The sequence below is a fragment of the Festucalex cinctus genome, chromosome 3, assembly GCF_051991245.1.
Source record: "Festucalex cinctus isolate MCC-2025b chromosome 3, RoL_Fcin_1.0, whole genome shotgun sequence".
In the NCBI taxonomy this organism is placed as follows: domain Eukaryota; kingdom Metazoa; phylum Chordata; class Actinopteri; order Syngnathiformes; family Syngnathidae; genus Festucalex; species Festucalex cinctus.
In genome coordinates this window covers 18,236,850-18,249,724 of record NC_135413.1, presented here as the reverse complement: position 1 = coordinate 18,249,724, position 12,875 = coordinate 18,236,850, and the positions used below count along the sequence as shown (strand labels likewise).

Genomic DNA, 12,875 nt, shown 5'->3' with positions numbered 1-12,875 from the left:
GGATGAATTTATTTAGGGATTTATTCATTGAACTTTTCATTACTTACTTCACAGCAACGTGGGCATTCTCAACGTAGGCAAAGGCTGCTTCGAGACCTTTAAGCTGAGCCACTGCATTTGACTCTGTGACAAACTTCTTAATCAGTCCAAGGTATTTCCCCCACTCCGGACTCTTTTCATCTATCTTATTGAACAACTGCAGAGCTTCTTCATAACCGTTTAGACGGGCTTTCCACACCTAAAAATCAAAAGGTTCACAGCAAGAGTGTAAATGCATAAACTGGATTTTGTCAAAAACATTGATTCTGGCTCAAGTCCACTCTAGTCTAACATTCTGGGTGGCCAATATCCCCTGGTGTGTAGTCTCACAACAATTCCTGTGTAATTCTATGGAATAATGCAACATTTACATTATGACCTGATGATTTCAACTTTGCTATCTTCTAACTAATTGGCCGTAAACTGAGAGGATAGTGTAGATTAGAATATCACTGGGCAATTCTTGGAGTACAAGTACCTTATGTTCGCATTTCTGGTCGATGGGAAGCTTCATCCACTCACTGTCGTCCCCCATTTTGCCACTTGGAGTGGCAGGCTTCCCCAAAGGTACTCAACTGGAAAACAACACAATTTTAAGCACAATTCAAACTTTAAAAAAATTAAATTGTGACATCAAGAAGTTTCAGTCCCTAAAAATAAAGCCATGACTTTTACATTTGAATTGAAAGATGAAACTTAAACTATTACAACTTTTTTATCGACACAAAAGAAAAAACTATATACATTCCCAATCTACAGAATTCTCCACAATTAAATTGAACACAAGTGGGCTCTCTTTCTTTTTTTTTGCCTGTATATCCACATCTAGGACCTGCTTAACCCTTGTATGTACAGTGACAGTCCATTCAGAAATTATTTTCACATTATTTTTACAGCCTTATTTCCAATGAAAATAAACTCCTGTTTCCTCAAAAATCTACACAACATCACATAATAAAAAAAGTGACATTTTGCAGATTTATTACAAAAATAAATTAAATCACTGCCAATCTTGGCACACCTACAATATCTTTGGGCAGTTTCACACCTATCCATTACATAGGCGAAGGCATCGGTAATTAGGCATTTTCAGAAGGCTCCATTCAAATAAAATTCTGGCATCTGGTTGGCCCACTATGGACAGGACAGTTGTCACAAAGTAGCCCAGAGAGACTCCAATGATATCTTAGCACTCCTGCTAAAAGATAAACAGTCACGCCTATCTGATGTCTCAGACAGTACATGGTTGCATTCATCTTTCCCTCATTCCTGAATAGTCTTCCAGTTCCTGCTGATGAAAAATATCCCTAGAGCATGATGCTGCCACCAACATTTGTCACTGTACTGATGGTATTTATTAGGGCTGGGTTCAAAATATCAATATCGTATCGATACACCTTTTCATATCCCAATATCGATACATAAAACCATGTATCGATATATCGACCCCGCCCGCAACACACACACACACACACACACACACACACACACACACACACCCACACACACACACACACACACACGCACGCACACACACACAAATGCTTCAGAGCCCATTAGGGCTGGGTCTTGCCGCCAACCTCACGATACGATACGTATCACGATACAGGGGCCACGATACGATACGTATCGCGATACATATATATCCCACATAAGACACATTTTATTTTATTTTTTTACAACAAAATATAGGAAAATTGGACTGAGACACGTGCCGTGTTAAGTTTATAAATAAATAAATGTTGACATTCTTCCTCTGCTTTCATTTTTCTTACCAAGACACAGTGTCCAATCACTGTTGAGCTATTTTTGCATTAATTAAAGGCAATTAACTTCAAAGAAGCTGCTGGTTTTTATTTTTTTAGGTACAATGGAAGCCGCAAAGCAAACGTGAACTGCCGATTTAAAGTTAACGAGCTGTATGGATTCTGACGCCTGCGTATCGATACGTGTATTGTGATGAGGTCTGCAACGATATATTGCCGTATCCATTTTTTGAGCACACCCCTAGAGCCCATGTCACTTACACGGAGGAAGCCAGTATCAATCATCTCCCCACCCACCCCCTCTCCTCAACCACCACTGAAACATTTGCACAAAAACAACAATGTGAATGTTGTGAGTGTCCACGTTTTTGTCACTTTTTTTTTTACACAGCCTGTACTGTGGTTGGAATTGATTTAAATAATTATTTATTGTTTTTATAAGGCCATGTTAAATAAAACAGAGTATTAATGTAACTGCAATGGATTCAATTCTTAATGTAAGTATTCATATTTTTAATAATGCATTAAATTACAGCAAGAAATTTCGATTATTTGCAACACTGGTACTTTTGACTGTCTAAAATAGGTGCTGCATGAATTCCTCAAATGAATCCAAAATCGTTGTAAATCGTGAATCAAATCGGGCCCTTGTGAATCGAATCGATCCTGGAAATCTTAATCGATACCCAGCTCTAGTATTTATTGGCCTGATGATGAGCTGTGCCTGCTTTCCAACAAACATGACATTGGGCATTCACTAAAGTGCCCAATCTGTGTCTTATCAGAACAGAGTATTTTGTCTCTCAAGGTCTGAGCCCTTCAGGAGCCGTTGGGCAAACTCCATGGCCATTTGCCACATGTCTTTTACAAAGGAGTGACGTCCGTCTGGCCACTCTTCGATACAGGCCTAACTGGTAAATTGTAGCAGAGATGGGATTTTGCAGTAGACGGAATCCAAGAGAGAATCTCTGTCAGCCAGAGAATTCATTCTAAGCATTAATATAATACAAGTATACTTACCTAAATTGCATCTTAATGGGCATTTGAGAGGATTTACATGGATGTGGTTCACTTACAAAAACGTTCCACCAGCCATGCATGCCATTGATTGGCATCAGCAGCCTTCGCAAACACTTGAAACTTTGAAATCAGGCCAGTATGATGGTATCTGTCTGTGGTAACGGCACTCGCTCATCCATAAAAAAATATGCCTATGGGTGTATTTAAATGTTGCATTTCTATAGCGTGGATTTCACTTATTGCAGGGGTAGTCTGGAACAATGAATGGGGTGTTTCTTGTATTATCAGATTTTAGAAATTACAACTACTTCAATGACAATGTTATAGCTCATGGTGTCTCAGTTCACGTTAAATCTACGAACGCAGAAAATTCCATTTTGAATCGCTATTGCCACCTCTCGCTGAAAAATTAAATTGCACACACACTCTTCTTCACGTGCACAATGCTCGAATGACGTCACAGCCACAGATCGAGAGCGATAAATTCAAACCCAAATCCAGCCTGAAATCTATTGGCCAGAGGCTTGCAGGAGTACCCATTGTGTACAGCTAAGGTGTCACTCTACTAATTACAAGCTATTTCAAATCATAAATGGTCAAATAAAAAGGCTAGGGTAAAGATATTTTTGGGCAAATTGTTCCAAAGAACAGCTTTAATTCAGTTCCCTTTGTGCCATTTTTAAGTCTTCAATGTGGTTCAATGATATATTTGCCACAAAATTGGGTTCATACAATAGGACAGGATTCAAAATACTGTCATGTCTTCAGCTACATTACTTGCATCCACTTACACAAAACCATTAACACGTGATTTACTAATGCACGTCAAAGAAAGGCCATTAGGTTTCCATTTCATATTGACTGAGCTCCATCAAGATAAAGTGGTACATTACATGTGGAACCTCTAAAGTCGAATGTCCCCAAGTTACATTCTTCAGAAGTCCACCAAAATCTGGGAAAATAAGTATGCCTCTTAAGAAAGACCAACCTCAACAATACAAGAATGTGCGAGGGGAATACACCGCTACTGAACCATTTCTTTTGATTTTGACATAAGAGTGCTTCGTCAGTCTCATCAAAGAACTTTAACTTGCTATTATGCGACTAAGCTGAACTCTAATGGGCAACAGTAGGCAGAATGGCACGTAAACACATTTAGAGAAATAGGCTCATAGCTGCTAACATTTTTTTAAAACACATATTAAAGGCAGCTGATATTTTGCCGTGTCCGGCGATTTTCCTCCTAGCGCTATTTTGCCGTGAATTGCTCTGATTGGTCAATCGCCAGACCAAGTCAAGCACTCACTGTGAATGGCCCCTGCCTCGTTTCACCCCCTTTTTTGTCTTTTCACAAAGTTTTCATTTTGCTTTGCCACCTAAGATTGGCTGCTATCGGCATTACCAGCCTTAACCTAACCAAACCCTAAACATAAACTTCACAGGATTGGCTGGTATAGGCATTACTAGTCTAACTCTAGCAATAACACAGAACACATAGGTCGTAGTGAGGAAATTGTAGTTTAAAAAAATATAGAGCGGAAATAGATCCAGTGACCTCACACTTGTGGGGTGATAACCATTTATGCCACAAGCCATGCACATTTACTGGTGCAGAATTGTACTTGTGGTTCTCGTGAGATTCAATGCAAAATAGTGAGAGAGTCGCTGGTCACGGGAAAAATATCCACTTTACATATTAAAACAAACAACTTTGCAAAAAGTATCCCCTTCAAGATGAAGCTCCAGTAATGTATACTTTCCTACTTTTCAGCTGCAACAAAGTTGACCATATCATCAGAATGAAACAACCATGCACTCAAGACAGACAAACATCAAAGTCTGTTTCATATTCCAATATATGTGTCAAGAAAGACAAACAGATATTTGTATCATTATTCCAAATCAAAATCCTAGCAGCAATACCAACTGCATACGTTTTTATTATATATATATATATATATATATATATATATATATATATATATATATATATATATATATATATATATATATACACACACACACACATACATACATATATACATACATTCATACATACATACATAATACGCACACACACACCCCACACACAATATGAATTCACTCCGACCTTGAAAGATCGCACAGTTACTTCCTTTGACGATTGGAACCATTTTGTTGGTCAGCAAACTGAACAAATGTTTTTTGTTTGGCTTTTTTTTTCCTTTTCTTTTTTTTTTTTGTAAGTGAGTGAAGGAACGTCATACACTCAACAGCAACAGTGACTGTATCAAGCTAGCGTGTTACATCGTTCATTCGGGGTGAAGATATTTCCACTGAAAAAGCAAGACCTACGCGCGCGCACGTTTTAAGCAACGTGTAAAAAACAAACAAAAAAAACAACAGTAAACGTTGAGGGGTATGCCAACCGTGTGGCTGCCATGGAATAAAGCTTTTTGTTCATAGCGGATGGTAGCCGCCTTTAGCTGCTCTGCGAGCTAACCATCCGCGCCAACACAAACAGGCCTATCAACGCAATGCACATCGGCCGCTAACTGAACCACAGTAGGCTATCACACTATTTATGTGCGGAAGATACGTTTTTTATCAAGAGGAGACAGCAATTATTTTGATATTGATTGAATACCTCTTTAGGGTCTTGGAGACAGTATGATGCTAGACGTCCGGTGGTGAGACGGAGGTGAAAATGCAATCACCTCCATCAAGCTTTATAAGAATAGCCATACCGTACACGCAGGACTCAAACTGCAACATCCGGTAAAAAATAAATCATACTATTTGCCGTCTTCTGGTAAGATACGTTGTATTTTATGAAGTATATATTTTTCATTGTAAAGTAATTATCTTTATTTAAATGTAATGAATATATTTTTTTAAGAATTGCAATGTTTTAGCGTTCATATATCTATTACTTCCGGTATGACACTGTTAGTTGTGTCTAACTTGTTTCAATAATTTGAAACGTCTCTAAGGGCGGAGAAAGAATGGGAGAGGCTTGTTTTTTTTTTAACCTTCTATGTTTTTATGTCTTTCTTTCTTCTTCTTTTTTTAACTAAGCGAACATAAGGCCAACAATCTTTACACAAATCTCGCTTATCCTGATAATAATAATTTATTCACGTAAGTCCTGGGACTTCCTTGTATGTACCGAGTGTTGAACATGATTGGTCAAATTTGAACTGAAACCCCACCCTAAAGTGTAACTTTTGAATTGAGGAACTTTTTAATTGGTCCAAGATCGGCTTTCGTTTTAACCAGTTGAACTTTGATCACATCATGTTTGTGGTTACTGGTTATTATTTAATGTAGTTTCTTTACCTTCTTAAACCATAATATCAGTACTTCTATTTGAGTAATAAATGTGAATAGATTTCGACTGAGATACTGTATGCCAGGGAAAGGCTAATTTGGCCTGGGTTGCTTCACACATTGCTACTTAACAATAAAAATATATATTTATTCCTTGCACTTTTTTTTACATACTTATACTTGCCCATTTCCTAAGGATTCTCATAATTCCAAATTCAACATATTCCAAAATCATGCCTTCCAAGTTACTTTTGTCATCCAAAATTGTTTTCCCAAAATTTCACATTTTGCACACCAAAACTTCCCAATGAGACATATTCAACAAACACATTTAATGTAATTCCAAGTTACTCAAAATTCAAAATATTTCAGTCGATCATTCAATTCAATTTTCAACATTTCTCAACACTTCAAAATTTCACACATACCACAATTTCACGTTTTAATACTTTTTCAAGTATTTCAATTATTATTATTATTATTATTATTATTATTATTATTATTATTATTATTATTATTATTATTATTATTATTATTATTGTTGTTGTTATTCGAAATAAATAGAAAAAGAAAACAGTGGAAACCCACAACACAAACCATGTTTCTGGATTTAGCCAGCCAGCGTTTAATTATAACAAATAATTGGCGCCCTCTACTGTACAAGACACAGACTGGCACACTGGACTGGACAGTGGACGAAACTAAGTCCACAAAAAAAAAAGACCTCTTTTTTTTTAGCGAATATAAAAATATTTGTTCATGGTATGTTTTCATTAAAAATAACAGTTATTCATTATCACAATATTTTTATTAAATAATAATAATAATAATAATAATAATACTGAAATTTCAATATATCAATATAACCTCTCTGCAAGATATTCTTCAAAATTGTGTCAAAGGCAAAGAGCTGATAAGACCATTTGACCATTTTCAAGTATCGTTGCGTGAACAAGCCCATTCGCATTCGCAGCCCATTTTCCAAGGAAAAGTGTAGGAACGAATTGTTGGGTTGTGTTTTTCAACGCCATTGAAATGGTGACTCACAACATCCGTTCTCTCCTTAACGTTACAATCGAATCCCTGCAGGGGGAGAAACGACGTAGTAAAATCTCACGACTGCATCGTCAAACAATTTAGACTGTCCGGAGCGAGTACTGTTGGTTTTCTTACTCCCTACATTTGAGTAATATTTCATGAAATGTTCGATTTTTTTCTCTCGATATGACGTCAGGAATGAATCGCTTTAACCAATCTGTCACGGTTGACGAATATCTCGGTAGGTTATTCCATCGAGACTCGAACACGTTTGTTTTGCCTTCGCAAGCTTGGAAATTTCTAGACATCCATAGTGAAATTTTGAGTTTCTGCGGGGATAACATTCCTCCCGTGTTTGTATTTAATTGTTGTGCATTTGCTTCACAGCTGAGAGTAATGTGTTGTTTTATCTGAGTGATGCTCTGACCCAGCTGCTGGAACATAAAGAGGAATACACCCATTTTGGTGTCATCCGCTACTTCGCTGAATAGTATGTCACATTTATTAGGCTAAGTGTAATGTAATCTATAACACCTGAATATGATTAAAACGTAAATACGTATATATTTATTGTTTGTATCTAGTTTTAGCAGTGTAAAGAATGGTAACCACATCCTCTTCAGAGAATTTAACTACATCAGGGCCACTCCTCATAACAGAGCCTCATTCATCAGAGTTTTCTGGAGATGCTACCGGCAGATTGGCAAGAGTGGAGGTGAGAGAAACAGTAAAACAGTCAGAAGAGATATTTTTTTTTACCTCATGGCCTTGAAAGCTGTGAGAGGACAAGTTGTTGCACTCCAGGGTGTCGATTTGGATGAAAATTACAAATTGACCAATTGATTGTTGTTGGACATTGGTGCTTTTCATTACTGCAATTGGTATTATTATTATTATTATTATTATTATTATTATTATTATTATTAATATTATTATTTTATATATTTTTACATTTATTTTATTTATCAACTGTATGCAATAAGCATCCAAACTGTGCAGCGCGCTTGCATCTTGCAAGTCAATTCACCTGTTCTCATGTTTGTTGCTTCCAGATCTGCTATCCATTTTGGAGTACAGCTCCCTGCTCCAGTTGCTTTGTCCAGACTTCCCAATGGAGATAGTAAAGAGTGCAGCCAGGTCCGTAATTGCAACATCGCAGATCACAACATTTCAGGATCAATTCCTGAATATTTGTTTGTTATTATCCTGTATTGCGCAACGTCTTTTTTTTTTCTCTTTTTTTGCCAGTTGCTTACTTAGTCGATGTCAGTCTTTGTGCAGAGTTGACCAAGATTTTAAAAGAAGAAAAACAGATGAACTCAGGATATTGATATAACTATGTTATTTAACTCAATACATTTAGTTTGTTGGCAGTACAGTGTGTTAAACTTCTCTTCTTTCTTCACTATAGAATTGTTGTGATGGATGATGGTTTGGACTGCTTGATGTCTTTCTCGGACTTCCTTTATGCCTTCCAGCTGCAATTCTACTACCAAGGTACTGTTTAATGTTGTATGGACTAGGCTTTTTGGGTAATCACACAATCATTTAATCCACTTTGTTATTAAAACAGATGTTCTGACATGATTAAAATGCCATTGTATGTTCTAAAGCTACACGGATATGACATTCATGTGTTACTGGTAGGAGTTCTTTTATTTTTTTTTCTTTGATAAATTAATTGTTCATGTGTCCTGATGACTCACAGTACACACATTCACAACAGGGTTCCGAACCGATATTTTTATTTCTATAAAAAAAATAAAATAAAAATAAAAAAAAACAAGTGGGGATCAATAAAATCAGAAATTGTGTGGGGGGAAAAAAAAAACAATTTTAAGGCCATATTACACAGCCCCACTTAATAGATTTATCTTCAGTCAGCGTTTTTGTTCCATAATCAATACAATACAATGCAATACAATACAAAATGAATGAAAACTCTACATCTGGTTGCCTTCTTCTAATTGTTCTTGTAGAATTCCTGGATAGTGTGTTGCTGATCTACCAGGATCTGTTAGCTGGGAAGAGTCCAAACACCGTCATTGTCCCCACATCAACTTCCGTCGAACAGGTTACTGGCTTGACCACAGAGGAAAATAAGGAACAAGATTTAGAAGTGGAGGCTTCCACTCTGGCTGAGTGTATAGACGACCTCTGTGACCGCATCAAAAACAGGTACAGTGGACAAATTCATTTAAAACTGCATACCAGAAACTGATGCTACTAATTGTTTTTATTCTTCATCAATACTCAGCAACCCAAAATAACAAAGAAAAAACAAATGCATTTTGGAAAAAAAAAAGAAAAATCCTTCTGATAAAAGGGTTCAATTGACAGACCAATGCTATCCAGTGAACCGACTAAAAACAGTCAATATTGACAGACAGGTGGCAAAATGACTAAAAATGTCTGCAGATCTGTGCAATTGTAGAAAAAGAGCCTGAATGACCGTGAAAAACATGAAACTGATCAGCTGCAGAGATCCCCTGGAAAGATGGGAGAAAATTCCAAAAGAACCTAACTGAAACCTTCAACCAATCTTTTTAGGGCAAGAGAAATAAAATCTGAATAGTGAGCCGGGAACGCTTAAACAGCCTGTATGAAGGACTGAGAGAATGTGAGGAACAAGATTTTTTTTTTGGTCTGATGAAACCAAGTGTAAGTCCGTCTCCTCAATTCTACCAAGTATTTTTAACCAAGCACCGCTCATTATCCAAACTGTTAGTGGGTTAGGAGCAGCTCTGAATGTCCTTGAATTGAACATCTGTGGAGAGATCCGGATATGCTATTCAATGACATTATCATGTCATTCATATATATTTATTTATTTCCGATCTCCACTGCCATTACGGGGTACTGAGTGTAAATGAGGAAAACAATATTGACATGTTTACCAAATAACGTCATTGTTTTTCTTGTATAATTAACAACTTTAAAAAGGCATTTTGCCAATTTCTGTCGACTGAAAATGACATCACATTTGTTGAGGACTCGAGTCGTGATTGATTGTTACCTGAAAATTAATACCTGCAAAATACCTTCAAAATTAGTCAAGTATCCCTTTAGGTTTATCATCCTTTATTCAAAAACAGCAGTATTTCAAATTGACAATGCAGAAAATGCACAAGCCCAATTTAATTCCATTACTTAGTTTGGTTCAAAAATAGGTAACAATTTTAAGTAAAAGCAAATTAAACACAACCATGATCTTGCTTATTTTATGAAAGGACTAAAAAAATAAAAAATAAATGTGAGAATATTTAGTTAAGAGGCTGAAATTCTGAGGATTTGGAATTTTTAAATTGAACCAAAGGTCTCAAAACGATTATCGAAATAGTTGTTGATTAGTTTGATAAATGATTATTTGACCATTAATGGATTAATTGTTGCACCTCTATGTGATACATTATTTTCTCCATTTTGTATTTGTCAACACATTCATATTGGTCATTTTGTTTAAAAAAAAAAAAAAAAAAAAAAGCTCACTTTTCTCCCACTCCCTTTGATTGTTCACCTCATCCAAGCACCTTCTGCAGGTCAGGACTCTGCTAGATTTACTTAACCAAAAACCATGTGTTTTTGTGTGTGCATTTGTTGTGTGTAGCCACCCTCCCAGGTCCTGCTTACAAGAAGCACTAGAAGAGACTGGCAAGGTGTCATACTACAGCTTACTGACGAGCCTGTCTAAACATGAAAGCATAAACCAGATGATCGGTAAATATTCTTCTTGTCTCCTATATTTTGCCTACCAAAGGTTTTCCAACTATATCAGTGGTTTAACATGTTGCTCACAGGAGCCTTACCGAGTAAGACGGAGGTACTGATTGATCCAGAGATGGACCAGGAACTGGACAAACTGTGAGTTATGCATAGTTGATATTCTGCATCATATTTCTTTACCTTTTTTTTCCCACGCCTTTCCCCTTCTGTTCTCGTTCCTCCATTTCCTTCAATTGGCCCAATTCCCCTTTCTCCCCGCAGCATCGCCCAGATCTCAGTCAGCCCCAGCAGCAACAGCAGTGGCAGTGCGGTGGGGATGCTGAAGGAGGTGCAAAGAAAGGCCTCCCCCAGAAGGAACATCCACCACAGGAGGAAGATGGAGGTGGAGAGCGATGGCTCGACAGAGGAGACGGACTCGTCTGAAAACTGAGACTTCACCTTCCTCCATGCTTCTGTTATCAAACTTTCTTGCCTGTGTCACTGTCAACTCACACTAGTTAGTTTGATTCCCATCTGAGTAGTGTAGTTGCATGGAAATACTTGAACCTCACTGTACAAATGTAGCGTTTTAAGCTTGTTTTAGAACACAGTGACGGAAAGGTTTATATCCTCTTACCTGCTGTCCTTTATACACTGAATTATATCATGCTCATTGTTCTTTGGTGGGACTGAAGGATATGATAGACGTAACTGAGACTGTGACTGATATTCCTGATACCCACACAAATCATGACACCATTGACATATAATATCTGTAGAGGCTAAAGTACTCGCACTGATTTAAGAAGTACAGAGAAACTTGTGTCAAAAAAAAAAGACAGAAAATAAAAATTGAAGTATTGATTCGATGTCTCTTTATTGCAACTTTCTGCTTGTCGTATCAGTTGCTGTCATGATTTATTTGGGTATGCTAATTACTAAAACTGCCATGCTGATTCAAAACTTTATTTTTCTACCATGTCATTTTTTTCTTCTCCACACCTTACACTTCAGATCTGATAATCTAACCATGGGTACAATTTCAAATTCTATATCACATGTTTTTGTTTTGTTTTTTTCAAAAGCTTTTAATTACCATATTCCATCTTACTGTTTTAATTACATACATATACACATTTATTTATTAAGAAAATGGGGATCCTATTTCTCAAAAACTTGATGTAGCAGAGAAAAACATGAGTTTTGGATTCAGCAACAAAAATCCGTTAAAAACAGTTAGAATTAAAAAAAAAAAAAAAAAAAAAAAAAAGTTATGTATCTGGCATGTAACACTGCCTGCATGATTCAAATCCGGTACTCGAGTAAAAAGTAAAGATGAGAATCAAATGTAGGAGAGTAAAAATTAATTTTTACTGCTAATTATTTTTACAGTACCCTTTTGAAGAAAAAAAAATGCACACAAAATGGCTTCCCTCGTTTATTAGCATATAGCGCTCATTGCTCGTACTGAGAAGAAAAAAATGCATGTTTCATGTTTTTTTTAAACGTAAATGCTATCAAAACGTGTTCCCATTACTTTGCTAACGCTATTAAGTAATCAGCAAAAAAAAAAAAAAGCTAATAACTGAAAAAATTATTTACACGTACTGTTTTCTCCAATCAGAGGAAAACAAATTGAATGCCATTTTTGTGGCTGACAAAGATGATGTTCAGTTTTCATTGACAATGTTGGAGAGGCGTCACACACATTTATTATAGACTGTGGTTGTAGTTTACTACTTTGCAATGATGAAGATTGTAGAACTGCACAATGTCATAACTGATACTTGTTTCTGATATTTTGATTAGGTACACAACATTCTTAAATTATCACTAAGCCAAACAAGTGCTATCAGGCCAAATGATTTCATGCTATATTGTATCTTTGTGACATTAAAGGGAAAAAAAAAAGTCTTGTATCGTATCTTATTAGCTTGTGCAAGCTGTTATGTGTCCAGTTAGCACGTGATATCGTATAAATGAAGATATCGTTTCTGCTGT

At 36.5% G+C, this 12,875-nt stretch overlaps 2 protein-coding genes across 4 annotated transcripts in view; one reads left to right on the top strand and one right to left on the bottom strand.

Moving 5' to 3' along the window:
- Positions 1–5,571, bottom strand: part of ckap5 (cytoskeleton associated protein 5) — a 31,834-nt gene extending 26,263 nt beyond the window's left edge. For all 3 annotated transcript variants that reach the window (XM_077516348.1, XM_077516349.1, XM_077516350.1), the window contains exons 1-3: positions 5,452–5,571; positions 518–614; positions 48–238 (exon numbers count right to left, since the gene is read on the bottom strand). In XM_077516348.1, coding sequence (XP_077372474.1) covers positions 48–238; positions 518–574 — 248 coding nt within the window. In that variant the 5' untranslated portion in view covers positions 575–614; positions 5,452–5,571. The remainder of the gene's footprint in view (positions 1–47; positions 239–517; positions 615–5,451) is intronic.
- A 1,489-nt stretch (positions 5,572–7,060) lies between these two features.
- cstpp1 (centriolar satellite-associated tubulin polyglutamylase complex regulator 1) lies at positions 7,061–12,867 on the top strand. Its single transcript, XM_077516347.1, has 9 exons — positions 7,061–7,413; positions 7,560–7,662; positions 7,757–7,887; positions 8,225–8,309; positions 8,584–8,669; positions 9,152–9,350; positions 10,780–10,889; positions 10,970–11,033; positions 11,157–12,867. The coding sequence occupies exons 1-9, from the start codon at positions 7,359–7,361 to the stop codon at positions 11,323–11,325; spliced, it is 1,002 nt and encodes a 333-aa protein (XP_077372473.1). The 5' UTR covers positions 7,061–7,358; the 3' UTR covers positions 11,326–12,867.
- Positions 12,868–12,875: the final 8 nt, after the last annotated feature.